Raw genomic sequence first — 22,698 nt, 5'->3', positions numbered from 1 at the left:
AGAAGTACTAGTACAAAAAGAACATTTATTTCTATCATGTGCCGTAAAACCAAAATTAGTGTATCTTAATCTATTTTAACAGATTTACATAGTAATTCAAATCCACACTATCTGGATCTGTCTGCTTGTCGCTCATTTTAGCCCGAAATTGTACTAATATCTCTTTTCGTTTCTCATTTAGTTTCATACTTATCAATTTCTTAGCTTTTGCATCGACCAGAGTCTGTAGATGCACCTTTATGCTTGCCCGCAAGGCCAAATCCAAGCAATGTGCTGGGGACTGCATCTGAGTTTGCGTGGGCGAAGGGACTAAAGGGGACAGCGCCGTGGGCAAATGGAATAAAGAAAGGATGAATGTAAGAATCAACTGTGACACGGATTCAGTGTCTGAATTTTGAAGTGTTAGGCTGCTGCACTCCCAGGCCTCATGACCTGGTGGCTCTAGGCGTTCGTTCATTTTACGTAAAACTAGCTCGGGCACGCAGTCTGCTCCCCGCGTTGAGTTCGCCTGAAGGCAGCTAGCCAACGGGGTCGCAATGAAAATCTGCGAATAGATGCAGCCGTAGGTGCGGCACAGTTGATAGAGCTTATAGCGCATGCTGCGGTAGTAAAAGTTGTCGTCGCACAAGATGAGGTAATCACAGCTTCTGCTATTGTTGGTCGGTCGGCGAACTTCTGGTGGCCAGTCGGCCGCACCTTGGATGTAAGCTATTAGTTTTTCTAAAATTTGTATAATAATTATTCGCTGCTCCCTATAGGCTAATTCTGTATTGATGTGGGTATTGATGTAGTCGTCATAGCATAGGTGAACAATTTGACATTCATGCAGAGCATCCTGCTGCTTACTTAGGAGCCAGTTACTGAGCGACGACTTGCCCGCTCCTGGCAGACCAATGAGCGCAAGCAGACAAATTTTCGGCGGCATCGTGTGTTGCTTTGTCGGTATTGTGTGTATTTGAGTGTCGGTTTCTACGTGTATGTTTTGGTTTGTTTAACTATTTCGTACAAGGAACAGCTGCAGCTTGGCATACCACTCCGGAGTCGGTCTGGTGCTACATGGATAGATTTCCAGGGGCGTTTGGAGGAATTGGCGTCAGCACAGAAGGGCCGGCGGCTGAGGCTTCCTTCTGAGTTTGCTCCTCCTTTTGACGGTCTTCCTTTTGCTGTTGCTCTAACTTTCGGGCATTCTCCTCAACTTCCTGCATGCGGCGTGTATTTATTTTGGTTTGAGCATCCACGTATACTTTCATAATATTTTGGTTAAAGCGAGCGAACTTGGTGACGCATCTGTCCACGCAAGTGTCCTGATTGGAAGTATACCATAAGGTGTGGACTACGAATTAGCAAGCGGACATTTGTACTCACCTCCTCGCCGCCCAACTCGCGCTGATTAAAGTTATCGACGCATCGGTTAAAACACAACTCGGTCACTTTGTTGTATAATGTAAGAAAGTCTTTCATCTGCAAGCGAGTGTGTAGTTAGGACTACCGCACATTCTACCAGTGAACAGTACTTACATTACGCAAGTTGGGATCCATCGCTAAGCCAAGATCAACAAAAAAGTTGGGTTTTAATACAGAAATAGAACAATTAAAATTTGTGAGTCCCTGCGATTGGGAAAACAGCTGGTTGAATGTTGTCAGTCTACAAACAGTGACATCGGTATAGCGATATACCGATAGTATGTGCACATATAGAGATGAGAATCATAAATCGTATAATAATAATCGTATGCACTAAGTGGACAGTTAACAGTTTATTAAATATTACTTCTTTGATAATAATTAATACAATTATAAACTGAGGAACATTCAGTTGAATGATACATATTTTCCTCATTTTAATATGTCACCTGAGCCGCGGTCTGCAGAGGAATTGGTGCCATCAGCAGTGGGTGGGCGACTCTCACAGCTGTCCTCCCCACTACTTGTCGTGGAGGCCCCTTCTTCTGGCGTGGTCTTTGCCGCTTCATCTGATTCGTGTTGGGCTTCTGAGGGACCAACGTCTTCCTTTTCGTTGTCCGCTGCACCATCTCCCTTTTTGTTCTTTACATGTATGTGAAATTGTTCTAGTATCATTTATGGCACAGAAAAACAACAAATTTGATACCTTTTTGCGTTTCTTTGGCTTTTCAGCTTTTACTGCGTGTAGTTCAGCCTCCTCCTGCAATGCTGATTTGTAATTGTCCGGGAAAAACTGACATGCCTCCTTGTGGCCAACGACCGAGTTGGTGCTTACATAGCTCGGACCGTAAGCCATTAACATCGGCAGAGTTGGGGTATTGACTTTGTTTACCTTCAGGACGATCTTATCGGTGCTTCGTGCGTGTACAAAAATCGACGGTTTAAGTTAATTGCGGCAGTTACCGAGATATGTATGTATTTACTTACGGTACGTAGGGTTTTGCATTGTATTTCTCGACCGAATTGGCTATGAACACCGCTGTCTGAGGATTGTCGCTGGTGAAGAAGCCATAAAGCGGAATGTCTTCTCTGCAGGACTCAAGAATATTGTCCAAATCTTTCTTCTTGTAGGCGTCGAATGTCATTATAATGTGCGGTGGCTCCGGGACAGGATCGGGCGGTAGAAAAGTGGATGTTTGTCCCCGGAAATATGTGTAAATTAGAGCTGCATGTGTGCGCTGGTCACTGGGCACCCAAATCGGAGGAATGCGGATGGTCTTATAAGTTTTAGCATCCTCCAATTTCACTTCGTCCTGAGCCTCTACTGCTTTGTTGTCAATCTCGCATTCGCCTTCGTCTTCTTCCATATTCTCTTCATTGCGCTGTTCGACACCTACTATTTCTGCCTCTTTCTCGGACACTGTTGAAGGTCCCACATTAGTTGAGGGCACAACACCAGCACCTCAGCACTTACCTTCTCTTTGGATTTCAACATTAACCTCGAGCGGCACTATTATGGGTGGTACTGTGATCTCCTCCTCGTTGAACTCATCCGGGGGCTTTATAGTCTCCTTGGTCAGCTCATGGGCATACTGGCGCAGCACGTTGGGCGGACTGCCAAGAGCCTCCTCCACCTTCCAGAAGCACATCAGCAGCTCCTTGTCGTACAACTGCTCGATGACGTCGCTCGCCAGTGGATTCTCAGCTGCAAAGTTCACGGTGGTGAAGTCATTGGGCGTTATGGCAAAGACTTTGCGATCCTTGCACTGGATCTTCAGAGGATCGGCCGGCTCCGAGAGCTTCTTGAACATTTCCCGGTTGACTTGTGGCCCAAAGACAGTTATCCCAATATCGGGAAGGTTCTGCATTATGCAATCAGTGACAGACTTCAGGTACTCTAATCGCTTCCTCTTGCACTCTTGCAGCTCAATGTCCTCGGCCAGCCGCAGCGCCTTGTTCTTCACCTCCTGCTGCTCCAGTTCGATGGGCTGTAGTTCGGTGATCTCGTAGCAGTGATGGGCCTCCTTGGCAATGGTTGACTGCAGCATCTTGGTGATAATGGCCACCAGCTTGGGCACGTCTGTGCCGAACATGATATTGATGGCCTTTCCGCTCTATAAAGTACCAGATACCAGATGCCAGAACTAGACTTCTCGCCGACAGATTCACTCACCGTTACAAACATCCAGGTCGGCTCACTCTTCTTGTTAAACCTCTCCAGATAGGAGATGGAACCAGCTTTGCACTATTGGTCAAGCAAACGAGAGAATGAGAATATCCGTTCTTGTCAAGTGTGGGCAAGCAGGCAAGGTCTTACGATGGCCAGCTGTAAGTTGTCGCCTCCGAGCTCCAGCTTGATCTTCCGCAGACTGCCCACCATTCCCAGACAGGGTCCACACCATTCCGAGTATATGTCGAGCACTGCAGAGAATCGATTGCACAGGCATCATAAATCATACATAAGTCCCAGTCCAAGGCTTACCGAGCAACCCGGATCGCTGCAGGAATTTCTCAAACTCCTCGTCCGTACTGATGTCCGCCTGAAGCTGTTGGACTCCGCCCTTCTTTGCCATTTTCCGCACACTGATTCATGATTATTCACTCCATCGCCAGCAACATCCATACATATGTACATACTTAGTGCAACATTAAATATTGATTAAACTATGGTTGTCATGAAGACAATTCTTCAATGCCAAACGCCAGCATCTTCATGAATGTGCTTGAATAAATAAAGTACAACAGTATGTCCATAAAAAAACGCCTTAGATATATGTAGCAGTAGTAGTAGTAATAGAATATCTATGTACATGCATTCCCAATCGGTTTTTGTTGAGCCAAAGACAATAAGTAAGATGAGTAACGCCGATTTGTTCTGCCTGGCTCTAGAGCTGGATCCAGGCTCTCTTGAAAAGCCAGAGAGAGAGCCAGACGCTCTCTGAGGATGAGATTTAACTGTATGTGGGCACACGATTCTCATAAATTTGAGGTCTGCCTGTTTGTATTGGTTTTTTTTGACGGCGCTGTCGAGCATACAGCGTATGCCATATGAGCGATTCTTGCATGGGACAATCGTACCTATTGCAAAATATTACTAGTTTTCTATTAAAAAGTAGCTATTGATTAGTGGACAAAAAGTGGTTTTGTGGCGATCAATTCCAAAACAGATTTTAGCGAAAGTTCTGATAAATGTTGTGCATTTTTTTTCATATCAAAGTTAATGAAATTATCAGTTAATTAGATAAATTAGCTAAGCTTCAACATTTTTATAAAATAACATCCTTAAAGAGAACACGGATATATTAGCGAGAAGGACATTTTACCAGGATAAAACGCCAATTCATGTTTTCTCGGGCTGCAATGGGCCAGAATATACCGTTGATGAGGTGGCCGGCAATGAGTCCGGATCTGTGAGGCATCCGGGCAGCTAAAGTTTCGGCCTGTACAAGGCAGTACGATACCTTGAAGGACTTAAAACAAGCGATCGTTGCAGAATGAGACAAGGTTTAATACCCCGTAGGCTGCAACTCCATTAATTATTAAACTCTCTTAATTTTCCTTGAAACTTGTTCCTTGGAAACGTGTTTTCATTCAAATTTTATATGGCTTATATACCCATATTAATTTATTATTTTTTGTTATTTAAAAAATTAATATGGAATTTCTCTTGTACTTGATAACAGTTAACCAAATAAAAATATAAAATAAATCAAGAAAATAGGTATTGAAAAAAAGGCATCCAAAGCCGAAGGAACACCGGAAACACCCGAAACACTGCTGCACTGCTGTTGAACATGTTTAATTTTTAAAAACTAAATACATATGTACTTATGTGTTACAATTTTGGGCAAAACATAGTCTTTCACAATTCAGAAATCGTCGAAAAACACCGTAATGGGAATTTGTTTTCTACAAATATACGATACGTTTATGTATTTGAATGAGTGAACTAAGGTGTATTGCTGCTAGAGCTAGTGATTGGTTTGGTGGCGCAGCTCGCGCATTGTGATCTGGAAGAAAGGTATGAGAAAATTAGAGAAAATCATACATACGCTCCACATAAGGATACGCCGGCCGTGTTAGATACTTGTTGTGATTTACAGATTTGAACTGAACTAGTTGCTTACGTTATTTACCTTCAGACGTGTTGAACATTCTATTCAAACATGGTTATTTACCGATGCGGCTTAAGAAATCTTTAAATAATTTCAAATTCAATAAAATTATAGAAACGTCAAGGCCTTAGATAGACTAGAGGTATTAATGAAGAGTAATTTGGGTTTTTTTTTTTTGGTGGATCTCATTGTACATAGGCATAGGCAGGCAGTCAATGGGATAGATTTTCTTGTTACCACCGGAAAAAGCTAACAGTTTTAGATTATTTACGAATTGTATCTAAATACTAATCAACGGATAGCGTTTTAATGTACGCGTGCCCTTTTGAAATTATGAATCTCGACCAGTTAGACATAAATGCGAATGCGGGCACTAGTGGGTTCATATCAATTCATATCTATATCTTCCAATCGTACAGGTTGCGTGTACGGTATCACCGATTTCTTGTTGACATCCCTCGATAGGGCCTTTCTCATATCTGCGGTGGGGGAGGCAAATAAATTAGCGAGTCCTCAGTACAGTGTACACAAATCGGTTACCATACGCATCCTCGTCCTGATCGCCCGAGTAGTATTCGAGTATGGTGCGGTAGATGATGTAGCCTAGGTTCTTGTACATGTTAATGGCCACCTGGTTGCTCTTGCGCACAAACAGATCCACAAAGTACGCCCGCTTCCTAGGGAGACAATGCAGTTAAATGATTTGATCTCTTTTCCCTGCTGCGGGACCAAGGCCCAGTAACTACTTCTCCGATATGTCTTCCAAGAAGTTCATCAGTAGGGCAGCTAAACCGAGCCGTCTGTAGTCGGGCGACACAGTTAGAGCCGTCACATGTCCGTGCCAGTTGTCCAGGTGTCCCTCTACTTTGCCCATAACTGCAATGGATAGGCAAATTATATAGGAATGTTTTTGTAGAATATTCCGTGGTGGGTGAATTACTGTAGCCCATTATTTGACCACTAGGGGATTCGGCCAGCTGAAAGTACTCCGGCCACTTCGCCAGGTACTGAGTATAGAAGGAGAGTCCGTAGGTTTCCGTAAGTGGGTCAAAATTCCTAAATAAACACGTGAATACAGTTGGTTAAGTCTTTGCCCTCCTCGCTCCTCTTTGCACACGCAGCTTACACATTGTTGAATTTGAAAAGATCGTCACAAGTGAAGGGTCTCAGCGTAGTCATTCTCACTAATTGAGATTTCAATACATCGGCAGAGCAGCTAACCGGACGAAAATTTACTAAGTTCAGTCAAACATCTGGTAGAGATGCGAAAACGTAGATGAATCCAAGGCCTCCTATTATCGATATGTGAGATATCGGTGTATCGATATAGCAGCAACAATTCTTGAACTCTGTGCGGACGACGAGGATTGGAATTAAGGTAGAATGGCCTCGACTCTAATACCTGATCGATTCGTCTGTATCCAGAATGGTTGTAATCCCAATTCCAAATAGTGAGCACTGGGTAGACTGCATCCCCGAGCGTAACAGTGGTCAATAAAAATGGCGCAAAAACAGCAGACACGGTCGTCGGGCAAGCCGCAGGACTCTGGCTCCTTGACACGTGAAGACTTCGATGGTGGGCCTGTCAGCATCGACGAAATCGAGACGGGCTTGTTTCTGGGTAAGCATTATTGCTGGTCAACGCTTGATTTTGTCACAATCAGGCTGCTCGCTTAGGCAACTTGACGGCGGCCACGCATATGGAAACACTGAAGTCGTTTAAAATCACGCACATCCTCACGCTTGATTCGGTGCCACTGCCGCAGCACATCTTAGAGGCTAGCTTCCTCACAACCAAATACATTCAAAGTAAGTGCAGCCAGAAGGCGTTCGAGTCCCCCACTGAATTGTGCCTTTTCAGTTGCTGACATGCCGCGTGAGGACATCCTGCAGCATCTGGAAAGCTGCGTGAACTTTATTAGCTCAGCTCTGGATCAGCAGGGCAATGTGCTGGTGCACTGGTAAGCATATCGGATTCAGCGTATTCCGCACGAGATGAAAATCAGTTTATAATTTCCCGTTGCCCCACTAGCTATTTCGGAGTAAGCCGTAGCTCCTCAACGGTTATTGCCTATATGATGAAACGACACAATCTGGACTTCCAACCCGCCTATGAGCTGGTCAGGGGCAAGCGACGCTTTGTGCAACCGAATTCAGGTTTTATTACTCAACTGAAGCTGTTCGGGCGCATGGGATGCAAAATCGACCCTAGCTACCAGCGCTACAAAATGCATCGCCTGCGCCTTGCTGGGGAGCAAATGCGGAAGGCCAAGATTCTACCGCAGAGTTTTCACAGCGTTGTGCGTCCGGATCCAGACATAACGCGCGAAAATCCCGAGCCAATTGTTTTTCGTTGCCGACGTTGCCGTCGCGTTCTGGCTTCCAAGTCGCATGTCCTCGAGCACAAGCCGCGCGACAAGCTTCCTCGGGAGGGAGCATCGACGGCTGTCCCAAATGAAGATGCCAGCGGTGAGACTCCGCCGCCGGCCCAGACCCAGGCGGACAACATCAGTGCACCCCGCATGCTGGAACAAGTTGCTGAGCGCCTACGCCAATCTTCCCTGGGCTCGCCCAATCTCGAGAGCACACCCAACCATTGCCGCAGCATGTTGTTTATAGAACCCATTGCCTGGATGCACCGCATTATGCTCAACACGCAGGGACGTCTATACTGCCCCAAGTGTGAGCAAAAGCTGGGCAACTTTAGCTGGATCAATGGTTCGTTTTATTATAAAGCCATCATATACTCTGCTAATATACCTTTAATTATGTCGTTGCAGCCTGCCAGTGTCCTTGCGGTGAGACATTGTCGCCTGCATTTTATTTGATACCTTCCAAGGTGGAACTCTCCAAGGCCGTTCAGAATGTTCAGACGACAGTTTAAATTGGCATTTGCCGTCAGCGTTACAGTGCGTTACAGGAGCAGTGCGCCTAATGCACAGAAACCAAACTCAAATTTTTATTGTTACGCAATGATTACATATACATGCACACATACGTGCATCTATATACATATGTATATGTGTAAAATATCGCGTTTTGCTGCTTTATACGCATTTGCATTGTTTGTTAGATAGTAGCATCTACTCGACTACTTATAAACGTATTTTACATATTTAACTGAACCTTTTGGAAACGAATTTTTCGCTGAATATGAAACATAAGCATATTTCCGGGGACAATACATAAATTTACGCTATCAATGTTGCATGTTAAAGATTCATTTGTCAGCCAATACTGTGTGTGGGCCCGCTTGATTGGATATTGGCCGGAAACATGGTTTCTCTTATGTACATATATAGACGTCTAGACATTCACATAAGCTAAGCCTATAGATATCGATGTGCTCTGACCTGTTGTACGTGTATTAAATCAAAATGGAGTTGTTTCCTTTTCATTCAAATTTAAGATGATTATCATTTCGAAAAGCCTTTTACCTATAGGGAGCTGGCTGTGGCGCTGCCCGCGACCCCTGTGCCAGAGTGGCGAGCCTGTCGAGAATCGCGTTCTGGTCGCCTTTGACTTTGACAAGACGATCATTCAGCAGGACTCGTACCTGGCCGTGAGCCAACTTCTACCGGGGGAAAGGCGCAACATGGCATTGCTGGAAATATTACCGAAGTTTGGCTGGCAGATCTTCATTAACCGCGTGCTCCAGCTGCTGCATGAAGACCACCAGCTGGACTCCAGGGCGACAGCAGTCGGCCAGCAAGTGCGCAGCATTCCAGCGGTGCCAGGGATGCTGCATCTGATGCGTTGCCTCGACAGAAATCCCACCGTGGACATGTGCATCATAAGCGATGCCAACTCGTTCTTCATCTGCGAGTGGCTGGAATCGTACGGCATCAGGTCCCTGTTCACCGACATTGTCACCAATCCTGGCTGCGTCCAGGCGGACGGTAAGCTGCTGGTGCTGCCCTACGAAGACCAGACTGGCTGTGATCTCTGTGTCCGCAATCTGTGTAAGGGCGGCGTGCTGCAACAGATGCGCTGTGGCGATCTCTATAAGCAAGTAGTCTACGTGGGTGACAGCTGCAATGATCTGTGCCCCATGAAGAGTCTCCGCGCCGGCGACGTGGCCTGCATACGGCACGGGTTTGAGCTGCACGGCAGGATGGCGGCACACAGCAATTTGCTGAGTTGCTCGGTTCTGATGTGGCGCGATGGGCACGAGCTGGAGGAGCACTTGCTGCCCAGAATCGCTTGATATGTGCATGATGTGTGTAGGTAGCAAGGCAGGGGAGTGGTTAATGTTAATTCTGCTGTTTTATTCGACTTAAAAATAAATCTTTCACGTACGCATACAATCATTATTCACTTAAAAAAAACTTAAGCATTAGATTTCATGGAAAAGTAGAATTTTACCGAATGCTCAACTGCACTCTGCATCCGCTTCTGGTTAAGTAGATTTGATGCTTACTACTAACTAGTTATTTATTTATTTATCGATCGCTATTGCTATTGCTGCTGCGGCGGTACCAGATATTAGATATGGAATCTAAAATTATTTCACACATAGTTTACCTTTTCAATCTGCTCTGTTATGCTCTGTTCTGCTCTGCTCTGAACGGTTCTGAACTGCTCTGATCTCTGCCCTCTTTCTAGTCGATTTGTTGCCGTACGTACTTGTTCTGTGCTCATGTGCTTACTCTTACTATTTAAAGTTATAAATATATCTGCATGTATTTGTTTGCATCTGGGTGTGTGTACGCTTGTGGTAGCATAAATTACATGTATAATACATTCTTCTTAGCCATTTAAATTACAGAATACAGAATAACTGCTCAACCTGCTCGGTCTGAGGTCTGAGCCTCGAACGAAACTCAATCATGGCTTACAGACTACCGGAACAAAGGGGAAACTCGGTAAAAAACTAAAAACTGATAACTGAAAATTACCCAGTAGTCCAGCACAAGAGGCTACCGGGCGTATGCGCTTAACTACTTACATTGCTACAATCCTTATCTCCTTATAGATACATACACATACAGTTTGAAAAATTCGGCGCATAAGATATTACAAAATCAAAGAGTGTTCCGTACACATATATGTAAATCTATAAAGTACAGCAATGGTGGCTGGGGCTGGGGCAGGGGGAAGGGGGAGTAGGGCTGAGACACATTACGATAACTTAAATACAAACATTAAACACACTATGTATTTCGATAAAAAAAAAAAACAAAAAAAGCCAACACGGAACAGCGCCCATAGCTGGATGCAGTGGCCCATGAACGAGGATGAAACTGCTGACATGCCGCTGCACAGCTATTTGAATCCAGCGTTTCCAAAAAGCGTCTCAATCATGCAGCTCCGGTATTAAGCTAATAATGAAATGTACACATATGCCAGCACACGTACATATGCATATAAATACACTTGTATATACATGTATGTACATGTCCATGTATGCACGCAATTGAACTAATTTAGTTTCTGTGAATCGCCATAAACAAACGTACATAAGTGTGAAATACGAGGGGCTGGCTGTCTGGGCCGGGCCGGGCGATATGCGAAGAGTTCCACATGCGCTCCGCCCACCGAGTGCAGTGAGTGTGTGCTTGTCATGTGTGTGTGAGTGTGTGTGTGTCTGTGTTTGTGTGGGTGTGTTTGTAACATTAGGTAGCAACGTTAAGTAAAATTAGTATAGTACGTTGTACTGACAGTAAACTATAATAATAATAATTATAAATCCTTATTTAGTTTCGCTTCATTTTCTCTCCTCTCCTTTCCTCTCCTTTTCTCGCATTCGTTAATACTATGCATGTGTGTGTTTATGTTTTTGGGGGCGGGGGCGGGACTGGTATTGGGGCTGGAGCTTGGGGAGGAGGGGTTGGTTGAACCCGCGTCCGGCGCTTTCTATAAGTCCGTTAAAGTGCGCTTGCCACAATAACGAATAACCCCCACTCAGGCAACAACCGGAGGCGGCGCTATGCCGATTGCTGTGGCAGCTCCCGTGGCCGCTCCAGTCCCAGACGTGACTGTGAGGACAGGCGAGGAAGCGGCTGTGGCTGTGGCCGTAGCCGTCGCAGTAGCTGCGCTGGCAGCTATTGAAACTTCACTGACTCCGTTCCGGTTGAAGCTGCTGCACTCCATCGTGGTGATACTGGGTGCTGCTGCCCCATGCGGCTGTTGTTGTCGCCTGCCTGTCATGGCCAATGCTGTTGTTGTCGCCTCCTCCTCGAGACCCACCACCGCTGGGCATTTGGGACTCAGCGCAGCCACTGGCCATGGAGACGGGACTTGGCTGCCATTGGCCGTGGGGCTTGAGCTTGGACTTGTTATCAGGGGTACCGTGATCGATACTGCCGATCCGACTGTCGCCTCTGCCTGTCCAGTCTGTCGTTTTGCCGGCTTGGTCCGCGCACACGGCACACAGAACATGGCGGCATGCTCCCGCAGCTTGGTGATGTGGTCGATGCGATATTCGTGTATCCATTTCATCTTTTTGAGTCGCGGCGAGGCCTTCGTCGCCTCGGCCCCACCGGGCGATGCCATTTCAGACACCTGGGGCAGGCCTTCGGGCTTAACGGCGCCACATCGCATGCAGATACAACAACGTTCACAGCTCCAACGCCCTGCAATGTGGATAGATCGGAGATTAGCAATTAGCCATGCCATTAGCCAACCTCCTGCTGGTTGGATGTTCGTTACTCACCATCTGGTACCGTCTTCAGGCCGAGGCAGTAGATGTGATAGCCTCGGTCGCACTGCTCGCAGTACAGCATCTTTCCGGGCCGCTGGCTGCTCTTGCACTTGATGCAGCACTTGCACCCGGCACACTGCCAGTTGTAGTTCCTCACGCGGCCCACCATGCGCTGTGGCATATCAATGCAGCTCGGATGGACTGCAATAGTAATAATGCAGATGATTAGGCATATTCGAGCGGAAAAGAATGGAGGAGGAAGGGAAGGGGTGGCGACTTACCACGCTGTCGACAACTGTAGCAGCGTATGAAGACCTCGGGCACGTCCCTGGCATTGCGGTGCTGCGTGCGCAGGCACACGCCGCAATTTGATAGCCGGGAACGGGCTGACTCGTTCCCTTCATTGTCGCTGCCCGCGGCACTCGAGGCAGCCGTTGAGATGCAGCTACTCGAGCTGCTCGAGTCGCTCTCATCGTCACTGTCCTGTAGTGGAAAGTAGGAATTAGCTTTACGAACTGCTCTAACTGCAGAGAATCACTTACCGTATCACTGCTGCTGCTCGTGTCGCTGGATGAGGATGAGAGGGAGGCTGCGGAGGATGTGCTTGAGTTGCTGGCCGTGCGCACCTTGTCCGACTGCTGCCGCGTGGCCCGTCGACTGCGGCGGACAGAAACCGACACTTTTGGCTTGGCTGCAGGCTGATCCTCGGTTGCGGAGACAGAGACAACGCCGTTGATGCGCTCCAGCAGCTGAGCTTCCAGGCCCGCCTTCTGTGACTGTGTCTGCGGCTTGTCCAGTGATGTATCCAATGGGTGGGCTCTGCAATGACGAATTGGTGGTTTGCAATTTGCGATCCAAAGGATTCGGGGTCAGGGCTTACCTCAGTTCGACGTAATCCAGTTTGCGGTAGGCGAATGAGAACTGGTCCGGCACCACGGGGAGTGGATACGCATAGTCCGGTCGACAGAAAGCTTCATCGTAGTTTCGCGAACCCAGCAGGTCCGGGGGCACCATCATATTCTCCGCCTTGGCTGCCGCCCGCACACCACTTGCAACAGTGCGATATAGGCGGGTGGTCGTGGGCGATGTCTGCAGCTGGGGCTGGTTCATCGTAAAAGTTTGTAGGTCTAGGCAGGCCAGACGCTCGTCTTTGCGGCTGAATAGATTCGAAATGAAAACGAGCATTTTCAGACTCTCTCTTGTGGGATTTTGTTTTTGTCGTTGAACTCACGTCTTGTTGAAGTAAACATTCCATTTGCTGGCCGAGAGCATGGCTCGGTCTCTGGCCTGGAGTCCACGGCCAGGGGCAACCGAGATGCCGAGCGCCTTTTGCTTGGCCTCCATCTCGCGCAAATGCTTGAGACGCATATACTCCTTGTACTCCTCGTACTTGTCGTAGAAGTCTGCGTACATTATGTCCAGTATGTCGGAGGCCCACACGGCGGTGATTCCCAGGTCGCACATCTTCTCGCTCACCAGTCCCTTCTCCTGCAGCCAGTTGCGCTCCTCCATATCGACGGCGCGGCGTGGCAAGTCCGGGTACTTGCGCTTAAAGCTGGTTATCCCCAGATAGAGGGCCACCTGCTCCTGGATCATGAAGGTATCGCGATTCTTGGACGGGCAACAGCCTTTCGGTGGAGGCCAATCGTACTCGGCAATGTTGGATGCCTTAAAGTCCGTGCTGCACGCGCAATATCAGGAAGGAAGGAAGGAAACAGAAGGTTAGTTTATGGAGATGGCAAGTAGGTGATAAAGGATGCACTTACTCTTCGGCCACACAAATCTCCATTTTCTTTTTCTTTGGACGTTTCTGCGCAGACCCAAGGATGGCGTCAACGGATTGACCCTGATTCGAGTCCAGCATGCTTACGTTGCTCACCACCGATGACTGCGACTCCTCGTTGTTGAGGAAATCGGGTTGCCTGGGGAAAGATCTGACAATGTAGTTCCGTTTCTCCCTCCTAGAGGGGGGGTCTCGTTACTCGTTAGAAACTTACTTTTGAGGCGTCAGAGGCGGTTCCATTAGGCACCCCATCATGGATTGGTTGCTGTTCCCAAGATCGGCGCTCATGCGGGTGTCCTCCTCAAAAACTTGGGGCGACTGAAGAGAAGTATTCAATAAAGGAGAAAGTTTAAATATATATCATAATATACTATTTCTTTATATATTTATCTTAAAAAACAAAAATTAATGGCAAGTTTTAAACTCGTACACCCAATATTTGGACCTGAACGCCGATTCTGGAAATCAAATGCAAAAACATTGGGTATGTATGGGTTTAGTATGCATGTCCCGAAGAATCGAATAAGTTTTCATGAATGGCGAATAATATTATTTCCTTCTTTCTTTTTTTTTTGTGTTTTTTAAAGCAAGTAAATTTGTTATTTAATATTAATAAAGAAACATACATATATAAAGAGCCTGTTTTATTTTTATCAGGTGTGTACATGGTAAATATCTACATATTTACAAATTGATCAAATTATTAATGAATAGGAAATAATGGCACACATATACATATGTACATGTGTGGGTATATACGTATGTATATTTTGAAGCTTTTTTGCAACTGCATTTTGCATTTGCACATGTTCAGACATGCAGCAGCACTAGCAACAATCGTGCACGGCATTGCCAGTGTGCAGAAAAAAAAATCAGAGCCCGAAAGCTTCGTCGAGAGAGTGCTCGTCGGATAGGGGCAGCTAGAGCGAGAGAGCAAATGTTCGCACATGACAATGAAAAGCCAGCAGCGATGCTCACAGAAATCAGCAGCAGGTGTGGTGAAGGTGGACTCCCCAGCGAATAAGTGCATCACCAACGCACTCACACGTACACGCTTTCTTGTATGTGCGTGTGGGCGTGAGCCAAACAAAAACTTCAGCTGATTAAAATCGCAGGCAAGCTGATGGTCTTCTTCATCTATGTACATATATATATGTACCGATGTATGGATGTATGCTGGTTTGAACATACGAATTTGCGCGCGACTTTGATTTTAATTACGAAACGATACGACATTTGCATCAGTGGGCGTCTGTAAACGTCGATAACATTTACGTAACAGAGCCCCTAGCAAACAGCGAGGCAAAATGTAAACGCTTTTGCCCCACCGTGCACCGAAATGAGAGAAAAATCCGTGCACTGCACACAAACCATTTGTACCTGTTACATGTCGCCCGCGGCGGGTCACAGCCAGTCAGAACCAAACACTAACGTCCTATAATCAATCAAATCGGCAATCGCAGCTGATTTAATGGCCTGCGACCCATAATAATAACCATCGTTGGCTCGGGTGCATGGAAATATGTACATATTTACATATGAACCGGTTTGCTAGCGATTTAATGGGAAACCAGGCTTGTCCAACCCATCGGTCGCGCTTATGGCCCGAAGGATGCCTATCTCAAGGGTATTGGTAACAGTCGTGTGTGTCCTTCCATCACTTACCGGACTAAACAAGCCTTTGAGCCTCTCCGGATCGGGTGTGTGCTTCAGTCCGCCCACGCAGCGGGGGCGACTCATGGCAATGGCCTTGGCAACGGCACTGGACCCTCGACTCATGCGCGGCGCCCGCGGCTGCGTTGTGGCCGTGGAGGAAGCGTTGCTGGAGCTGCCGCCAGCGCGATTGGATGAGGAGGAGCCACTGTTGCTGCTCCGACCAGCGCCACCGCCTCTCGAGCCACGTCCCCGTCCGCGTCCCCGTGTGGAAGTGGCGCCGCCGCTGGCAGCTCCCATCGAAAGCATTTGCATCGTCACCGCACCGGATTCGTCTGAAAGCGAAGGAAAATACATGTTTAAGGATACATATTCTCCACGTCCCCGGCTTCTTTGCGTTTAGAAGTCTCTTCTTACCGCCAGAGTTTTCCAGCGCGCTGTTATAGTTGTCCTCGTCGTGGGAGTCCAGCTGACTGCCCCCGCTCATGCTGCACGGGCGTGGCGAGCGCAGCTGCTGCGTGGCCATAATCGAGGAGAAGTCGTTGGGCTGGAAGACCACATCCGGCAGGGGATCCGACGACGACAGTATCGTTGTGGGCGGCAGCATCGATGACATGGACATTGTTGAGCTGCTCCCACTGCCGTTGCCGTTGCCACTCCCCAATTGGCAGCTGGTGGCTGGCACCCCGGACGACGTCGACGAGCTGGACGAGCACATGGTCAGATCTATCTGCGCTGCCAGGGCAAAGGCCATGTTGTTGTTGTTGTTGTTGTTGTTCGATTCCGTCTCGCCAAACTGGGCCAGACTGAGCGTTGGGGTAGAAAGTGGCTGCGGCTGCGACTGCTGCTGCTGCTGCTGGAGCGACAGCTTGCTGGCGTTGGCCTTGCTCTGGCGCTTCCTGGTGGTCTTGGGAGTATTGGGCTGAAATGGATTCAACGCCTTCGAGTTGGGGGTCTGGGTGCGCCTCGTGGCTCTCAGCTGGCGATGATCGCGACAAATCACCTTTCCCACTGCGCTCGGCGAATCGTCGACCCTCCCCTGGTGGTCCTCTTGCTGGTCCATCGAGGCGATGGCCGCCGCCTCCGGCAGCTGCTCCTGGCCCGTAGTTACCATGTCGATGGCCAGCCGCTTGCGGAGCAGCTGCACCCGTCGCGACTTCACCGCACTACTGGCCACGGTATCCTGGCTGTCGTGGGTCTCATGGGTGGGCGTGGCAGGGGCAGGCGTGGCGGGTAGCAGATGCGCAGACAGATCTCCAGTTTGATTCCTTTTCGGTCTGCCTCGTCGTTTGCCCGTCGGTGCTGGTGTAGTCATCACCTCTGTCGGAGCGGGTGGATTTCTCTGCCGCTCTGGCTTCAACTCCAACGAGTTGACATCCTCCGCGGCCCCAGACACCGCGAAGGGAGTTCCATTTTGGTTTCCATCCGACGATGCCAAGGGGGGCTGCTGGGCAGGACCTGGACCTGGACCAGGGCCAGGGCCAGAACCGGGTCCTGTTGTCCCGGATGGAAACAGACCGTCCTCTAGGTCTGTGTTGAGAATTCTCTCGTGCTTCTGCTTGCGGGAGCGGTGGGACGGCTGCACTGTCGGCATCTGTAACTGCATCTGCATCGTCTCGCTGGCACTCGATTTCTTGCCAGCCTCATGGCAGTTATGCGTTTGCTGATCGTTCTCATCGTTGTCTGGGTCCAATCGACGCTGCTTGCTGCGCGGGATCTAGAGGAGGAATTGGAGAGCATTAGAGCTAGGAACTGAACAAAAGCAAAGCCGAAAGGCAAAGCACTTACGCTGGGAGATTCGCTGCCGTCGCTGCTGTTGCGCTTCAAGTGATTCTCATTGTTGTTGTCCAGCTCCTCCAGCCTTCCGTCGGCCCCCGGCTGGCGATCCTGTTCGATCCCGTCGTGCTCTCCAAGGAGCTGCTGATGATTGGCGTGGTGATTCTTAACCAATTGGTGATGATCCATGTAGGTGATGTGCGGGCTGCCTTCCGGGGTGTCCAGAATCTCAATAGAATCGATGATGGACTGGGAGGGGCTGGAAGGGCGCGCTGGAGGAACTACGCCCGAGTGCTGAGAGCAGTCCTCATCTACGACAACTACTGCAGCTGCTGCTGCTGCTGCTGCTGCTGCTGCTGCCGCTGCTGCAGCTGCTGCGACCCTAGCACCTCCTCCGTTCGCCATCAGCTGTTCGGTCAGCTGCGGATACTTGCTGGAGTTATTGCTCTTGACGGGGGCAGCGGAGAAGTGGGTCTTTGCCGGACCCGTCAGTTGGCTCAGCAGAATGTTGGAGTTGGGCGACCCAGGGCCGGGCGCTGTGCCGGCTGGCGCCATGTGCAGACGGAGAGGCAGGTGAAGATTATGGGCCGGCGTGATGCGACCAGAGAAGTCTATGGTTGCATGCGCCGGCGAGGACCCTGGCGATGGCGATGGCGATGATGTTAGATCCACTAGATCCACGACGTTGTGCTGCTGGTGCTGTAGCGGATTCGAATTCGGATTAGGATTGGAAGCAGCCGTCTTGTACTTGTTGGCTTTGGTTTCACTTGCCAGGCCATTGCTGGCTGCCGGCTGCAAGGGCGGCAGGTTGTGAAACATTTTGGGATCGTGCTCCTTCGACAGGGACTCGTCAATGTCCATGTCGTCAGAGTTGCGCCGCATCTCGTCCACCATCATCTGCTCCCCATCCGGATCGGAGAAGCCGCAGAACTCCTGGCTGCTGCTGTTCGACTCGCCGCCGTTCGCTATTGGAATGGGCATGGGCATGGATGTGGGCATGGACGTGTGTGTGTGTGTGGGTGTGGGTGTGGGTGTGGGCGTGGCCAGCTTGGAGGCAGCTGAGGGCGGCTTCTCCTCAAGCACGGCTCGGACCTTGTGCTTCGGAGAGCACAGGTTCTTAATGGTTAGCTTGGGTAGGGGCTGCTGCTGCTGCTGCTGCTCGGCCTTGGCGAGTGGTGCTCCGCCATCGGGGTCCTCGATCTCGATGGACTTGGTCTTGATTGTGAGCTTGGGTATGCTCTGAGCGTTGCTGAGGTCATGCGTCATGATCACCGTGTGCATGTGCTCCTGACCGCTGCCGCCCGTCTTGATGGTTAACTTTGGTATCTGCTGCGGCTGATCCTCGCTGTTGCTGCTGATGCAGCTGCTCCCGGCCAGGGTGGTCTTTATCATTAGCTTGGGGACCGTCTGCATCTCCACCATCGACATCGACAGCGAGGACGACGACGACGATGAGGAGGAGGAGGACGAGGCCGATGAGGAGGAGGCGGAGGCGGGCGAGAGGCTAGACAGATGTGCCTCGTTTTTGGCCGGCGTCGCTGACTGACTGCGGCCAAGGCAGTTGGACAGACTGCCGTCTGTCGAGCAGGAACCGGAGCCGGACCCGGACCCGGATCCTGTGCCAGAGGAAGCAGCGGGATTCTCAGGCATTTTGATGGTCAGCTTGGGCACAACGCTGCCCACACGCTCCTCATTGGCTGCCCGGATAGTAAGCTTTGGCACAATGTGCGGTGTGCTCCGGGGATTCGGGGTCGGACGATGCTGGCTAAGACTGCTCAGCTCTTCCTCCGCCTCGGCGCAGGAGGAGGAGCACGAGGAGGCGTCCGCGTCCGAGGCGTCCTGCGGCTTGGCCCCCGTCCCGCTGATACTGCTGGGCAGATGGATGCGCAATGGTTCCACACGTCTCTCGTCTCCCCCGGACTGAGATTCATTTGGAGCGGTATGCGAGTGCTTCGATAGCTTGAGGATAATCTTGTGTCCTTGGCTGCTTCCGCCCCTGCTTCCCTCCTCGCCCTTCACGTCAAGTGCTGTGGCAGCCATGGCTGCGGCTCCCCTCGGTGCTGCTGCAATTGCAATTGCTGATGCTCCAGTAGTGCCTGCAGCAGCGCTTTGGGCATCGTCGCGCGGCGTCGACGGCGGCGGCGGCGGCGATGCTGTGGTGCTGGTTATATGACCCGGCTGCTGTTGTTGCAGTGCCTCCTCGGCTCCCAGCTGCTGCTGCTCTGCATTCAACTGATGCTCCCGCTGTGCCGGCGATGACGTGGAGCTCACGCGTTGCTCCTCCTCGCTCGTGGTGCTCGTCGCAGATTTCACGCTAGAATTGACTCGACCTGTTGACCCCACTGCTATGCCCGTTCCCGTTCCTGATCCTGATGACGATGTCGCTGCTACCATCTGCTGCTGACGTAAATCATTCATTGCTATATCCAATTATCCTGTTGCCGCCGGGTGTCGCCAGCCTGCAAGGAAGAGCGTCAATGTGATTATCCTCCTCGTTACAGTACGTACAGGGGGGGGGTTTTCCCAAGCCATCTTTTCAACTGCAGACAAACAACACTCAAAACTATCCCACACACCATGCATCCATACATCCATTACGGAGAGGTAAATCAATCAAAGAACCAAATTCCCACTCAAGCCACACTCAAGGGCCACAACCGAGTGGGAAAGGAAAAGGGTAAGGATGGTGAGGCTACTGCTAGGGGCAGCATTGGGTACGAGAAGCATGGCTATGATTTCAATATTGATACTGCTATTTTTTAAAGGAAACAGCAACAATTGGAAATATACTTGTTGTACGGAAATACATAAAAGAAAAAAAAAAATGCGCGCAAACTCTCGCAGAAAAACAACAACAAGCACAGTTTATAAATAATAAGCGTTGAGAACATGCGCACACAGCTGCTGCAAAGAAGGCGAGAGGCGAGAAGCGAGTAGGCTGAGCAGAGCCATGGGGAGAGACAGAGCGAGGGAGAGAGCATAGAAAAGAATTGTTGAGAAAGCCAAACGTCTGCTCTGGCCTGTTCTAATGTGTGTTGGCAACACTGCTACCGCACGGGGTAAACTCAACATCCCAATGAAATTCACCACAGTCACCGTTGTTGTTTCTGCTGCTGCTGCTGCTCTTCACTGATGGCTGGATGCATGGAGAAAATACACACACTCAAGCAAAAACACGCTGCACACGAACACGAACACGCACACAAGCACACAACACACATAGTTGAAACGAAACATGCAAGCATCTGCACTATACACCCGCAACTCAATTCCCCTGGGCAGCAGCTTGTCAGCGTTCGTCTGTAAAAAAATGTCTGCATATAACGCAGCAACATCAACAAAAATGTGCAAGGCAAAGCAAAAAAAAAAACAAAAAAACGACGCCGAAACCCTGACCCAAGAACAACAGCAACAGCGAACTCACCATGCGGCAAAATCGTCAGTCAGAGTCAGACAAAAGAAGATGGAGTAGAGGAAATCAATCGCCTTCTCAGCATTGACATAAATTATTTGTGGACATATTATGGTTTTGTCTGCTTCATAGGCCAGCTCATGGGTGCGACATTCTGAGGCACTTTTTTTTATTTTTGCATTTGATATTGTAGTGGAAATATTAAACAAGAAATAAAACACATTTTTAAGCACTCTAGGGGAGACGGGGGCCGAGAAGACTGTAGTCACACATACACTCACTGTGGACCAACACACACGCACACATGTATAGAGTCGCACACAAACAGCGGAGACAAGCGCAACGAGCTCTCTCGGTTGCCGTTGTCCCACTTTCCGTGTATTGGTTTCGTACACTTCCACGCACTTTTAACGATTTGGGCACAGGCAAGAAGACATCGCATGAAACTGTCTTAAAAAAAATCAAATTGCTGCTTTAACCGCGCGAATGCGTAAGCAGACTTGATCGGCACGCATAGAACACTTTCAAGAATTCATTATTAAATTGTATGCTTTGCTTCGCCTGGCTAGTTGTGTTTTTTCTTTTCGATTCCGACGTCGAAAAAGTAATGCTACGGAATAGGGATGTTATACATTGATATCGATGTATCGATATATTTTTGTATAATATATTTGTAGGTGATATTATTTTGGCCGGAAAACAGAAATTTTATATATTTGTGGGGTATATAAACGTATCAAATATGAGTTAGGGACCAATCCACACTATCTTTCTGTTGTTTTAAGTGGTTAGATTAGATGTACCGACTTTTGATTCTACTTATCGATGGACAGGGTAGCTTTCAGAGAAATATCGGTATTTTTGGGCGATCAATTAATGCAGAGCTCGGCGGTGGCATAACTCTATTTCGAAAATAGCAACAAAATTTTAATTTTAATTTATTCGATAAATTGATCAATTTTAGAAGATTGGCCGATGGGCCAATGCAAAATGATGGGCTAAAAGTTTAAACTTTAGACATCAAAAAATTGAACTAATTGGCCGATGGGCCAATGCAAAATTATGGGCTAAAAGTTTAAACTTAAAACATCGAAAAATTGAACTAATTGTGATACATGCTACATGCTGCACAGGGATGAAATTCCTATGGAACCACCTGACGAGGAACGTAACCTGGAACCTGGAAATATTATACTACATTGGCAACTACATAAAGATGTAAAAAAGCTTTACGATTTTAGCGGACTGGGGTCATTTTTGAAAAAAATGTATCTCCATCGATCAGGAATCGATGCTGATCGAAAATAGGTATTTGATAAGGGCTAGACATGTTGCAAGCGAACTTTCTGGATTAGATCCCAGGGTCTTCGGCTCCGGCTCCGGCTCCGGCGTCATCATGAGCCAGCCAGCACACACAATATTGTATTGTATATTGTATACTTTTTTCGTTTTTAGCGGTTGAACTGTTTTTTTGGTTTCTGTTTTCTGTTGGGTCTTGCCATTTCGTTTTTGTTGACTGAACTGACCGGTTTGTAAACCATGTTTTAGTCAACAATGAGTCCTATTCCATACTTTTAAATTATGTACTTAAATTACTGTACTTGGATCGACATAATAATATAAGAAAGCTGGAGAGAAGCTGGAGTCGCTTGAGTGAATATGCCGGATCTATTGGGGAATATTAACACGATACATCGGACATTCTGTCGCGGCCGTTGCCTCCCCATCCCGCTGTTCAGCAGGGTACTGCCATGTTGGTCACCTTAACGGAGCCCAAGGACTAGTATTGAAATTGGTGGTAAACAGTTAGTTTTAATATGTATTTGATATACACCACTTATAATATATCCATATAAACTTAGTTTTTTTTTAAATATACCGCCAAATACAAACGGTTAAAACGGGAACGCTT

General features: G+C 48.4%; 6 protein-coding genes and 1 long non-coding RNA gene across 11 annotated transcripts; 3 read left to right on the top strand and 4 right to left on the bottom strand.

Annotated features, from left to right (window-relative positions):
• Positions 1-5: 5 nt before the first annotated feature.
• On the bottom strand, positions 6-952 carry LOC108152639 (L-seryl-tRNA(Sec) kinase). The gene has a single exon (XM_017282129.2). It carries the CDS (start codon positions 923-925, stop codon positions 71-73), a length of 855 nt encoding a protein of 284 aa, XP_017137618.1. The 5' UTR covers positions 926-952; the 3' UTR covers positions 6-70.
• LOC108152697 (mitochondrial import inner membrane translocase subunit Tim10B) lies at positions 913-1,637 on the bottom strand. 2 transcript variants are annotated; one of them, XM_033388273.1, is made up of 4 exons: positions 1,519-1,637; positions 1,366-1,461; positions 1,032-1,304; positions 913-969 (listed from the first exon to the last, which is right to left on the bottom strand). In XM_033388273.1, the coding sequence occupies exons 1-3, from the start codon at positions 1,537-1,539 to the stop codon at positions 1,053-1,055; spliced, it is 369 nt and encodes a 122-aa protein (XP_033244164.1). In that variant the 5' UTR covers positions 1,540-1,637; the 3' UTR covers positions 913-969; positions 1,032-1,052. The 2 variants fall into 2 exon arrangements, with proteins under 2 accessions (XP_033244164.1, XP_017137701.1); XM_017282212.2 differs by having other exon boundaries at positions 932-1,304.
• A 325-nt stretch (positions 1,638-1,962) lies between these two features.
• LOC117186924 lies at positions 1,963-5,358 on the top strand. The gene is made up of 2 exons (XR_004471772.1): positions 1,963-2,054; positions 2,137-5,358. It is a non-coding gene; the product is annotated as an uncharacterized LOC117186924 (long non-coding RNA).
• LOC108152671 (N-alpha-acetyltransferase 20) lies at positions 5,188-6,785 on the bottom strand. Of its 2 annotated transcripts, none has more exons than XM_033388259.1 (6): positions 6,646-6,785; positions 6,460-6,575; positions 6,266-6,395; positions 6,060-6,196; positions 5,937-5,998; positions 5,188-5,414 (listed from the first exon to the last, which is right to left on the bottom strand). In XM_033388259.1, exons 1-6 carry the CDS (start codon positions 6,696-6,698, stop codon positions 5,376-5,378), a joined length of 537 nt encoding a protein of 178 aa, XP_033244150.1. In that variant the 5' UTR covers positions 6,699-6,785; the 3' UTR covers positions 5,188-5,375. The 2 variants fall into 2 exon arrangements, 1 of the variants encoding a protein (XP_033244150.1); XR_001774843.2 differs by having other exon boundaries at positions 5,189-5,414; positions 5,541-5,998; positions 6,646-6,784.
• A 37-nt stretch (positions 6,786-6,822) lies between these two features.
• Positions 6,823-8,922, top strand: LOC108152620 (dual specificity protein phosphatase MPK-4). Of its 2 annotated transcripts, XM_017282094.2 has the most exons (6): positions 6,823-6,897; positions 6,972-7,140; positions 7,197-7,328; positions 7,381-7,480; positions 7,552-8,237; positions 8,300-8,403. In XM_017282094.2, the coding sequence occupies exons 2-6, from the start codon at positions 7,020-7,022 to the stop codon at positions 8,401-8,403; spliced, it is 1,143 nt and encodes a 380-aa protein (XP_017137583.1). In that variant the 5' UTR covers positions 6,823-6,897; positions 6,972-7,019. The 2 variants fall into 2 exon arrangements, with proteins under 2 accessions (XP_017137583.1, XP_017137591.1); XM_017282102.2 differs by having other exon boundaries at positions 6,858-7,140; positions 8,300-8,922.
• On the top strand, positions 8,908-10,698 carry LOC108152646 (pyridoxal phosphate phosphatase PHOSPHO2). The gene has a single exon (XM_017282141.2). The coding sequence runs from the start codon at positions 8,929-8,931 to the stop codon at positions 9,724-9,726; it is 798 nt and encodes a 265-aa protein (XP_017137630.1). The 5' UTR covers positions 8,908-8,928; the 3' UTR covers positions 9,727-10,698.
• Positions 9,767-21,402, bottom strand: LOC108152583 (supporter of activation of yellow protein). Of its 2 annotated transcripts, none has more exons than XM_017282032.2 (12): positions 20,799-21,402; positions 17,387-19,833; positions 16,016-17,315; positions 15,611-15,933; positions 14,160-14,263; positions 13,929-14,084; positions 13,394-13,843; positions 13,043-13,318; positions 12,705-12,981; positions 12,444-12,645; positions 12,175-12,363; positions 9,767-12,094 (listed from the first exon to the last, which is right to left on the bottom strand). In XM_017282032.2, the coding sequence occupies exons 2-12, from the start codon at positions 19,790-19,792 to the stop codon at positions 11,424-11,426; spliced, it is 6,354 nt and encodes a 2,117-aa protein (XP_017137521.1). In that variant the 5' UTR covers positions 19,793-19,833; positions 20,799-21,402; the 3' UTR covers positions 9,767-11,423. The 2 variants fall into 2 exon arrangements, with proteins under 2 accessions (XP_017137521.1, XP_017137529.1); XM_017282040.2 differs by having other exon boundaries at positions 21,192-21,402.
• Positions 21,403-22,698: the final 1,296 nt, after the last annotated feature.

Source organism: Drosophila miranda, chromosome XL, assembly GCF_003369915.1.
Source record: "Drosophila miranda strain MSH22 chromosome XL, D.miranda_PacBio2.1, whole genome shotgun sequence".
Classification (NCBI taxonomy): domain Eukaryota; kingdom Metazoa; phylum Arthropoda; class Insecta; order Diptera; family Drosophilidae; genus Drosophila; species Drosophila miranda.
Note: the sequence above shows the minus strand (reverse complement) of the source record. Positions and strands in the feature narration are given on the sequence as shown.

Excerpts from the sequence above, each read along its gene's own strand:
- LOC108152697 (XM_033388273.1), bottom strand. The coding sequence starts at position 1,539 with ATGGATCCCAACTTGCGTAAT. Across the intron at positions 1,462-1,518 it reads TGGATCCCAACTTGCGTAAT|ATGAAAGACTTTCTTACATT; the intron begins GTAAGTACTGTT and ends ACTCGCTTGCAG. Across the intron at positions 1,305-1,365 it reads GCGAGTTGGGCGGCGAGGAG|GACACTTGCGTGGACAGATG; the intron begins GTGAGTACAAAT and ends ACTTCCAATCAG.
- LOC108152583 (XM_017282032.2), bottom strand. The coding sequence starts at position 19,792 with ATGAATGATTTACGTCAGCAGCAGATGGTAGCAGCGACATCGTCATCA. Across the intron at positions 17,316-17,386 it reads ACGGCAGCGAATCTCCCAGC|ATCCCGCGCAGCAAGCAGCG; the intron begins GTAAGTGCTTTG and ends TTCCTCCTCTAG. Across the intron at positions 12,095-12,174 it reads CCTGAAGACGGTACCAGATG|GGCGTTGGAGCTGTGAACGT; the intron begins GTGAGTAACGAA and ends TCCACATTGCAG.
- LOC108152620 (XM_017282102.2), top strand. The coding sequence starts at position 7,020 with ATGGCGCAAAAACAGCAGACACGGTCGTCGGGCAAGCCGCAGGACTCT. Across the intron at positions 7,141-7,196 it reads CGAGACGGGCTTGTTTCTGG|GCAACTTGACGGCGGCCACG; the intron begins GTAAGCATTATT and ends CTGCTCGCTTAG. Across the intron at positions 8,238-8,299 it reads CAACTTTAGCTGGATCAATG|CCTGCCAGTGTCCTTGCGGT; the intron begins GTTCGTTTTATT and ends ATGTCGTTGCAG.
- LOC108152671 (XM_033388259.1), bottom strand. The coding sequence starts at position 6,698 with ATGACTACGCTGAGACCCTTCACTTGTGACGATCTTTTCAAATTCAAC. Across the intron at positions 6,396-6,459 it reads TGGTCAAATAATGGGCTACA|TTATGGGCAAAGTAGAGGGA; the intron begins GTAATTCACCCA and ends TATCCATTGCAG. Across the intron at positions 6,197-6,265 it reads TTGGAAGACATATCGGAGAA|GAAGCGGGCGTACTTTGTGG; the intron begins GTAGTTACTGGG and ends TTGTCTCCCTAG.
- LOC108152646 (XM_017282141.2), top strand. The coding sequence starts at position 8,929 with ATGATTATCATTTCGAAAAGCCTTTTACCTATAGGGAGCTGGCTGTGG.
- LOC108152639 (XM_017282129.2), bottom strand. The coding sequence starts at position 925 with ATGCCGCCGAAAATTTGTCTGCTTGCGCTCATTGGTCTGCCAGGAGCG.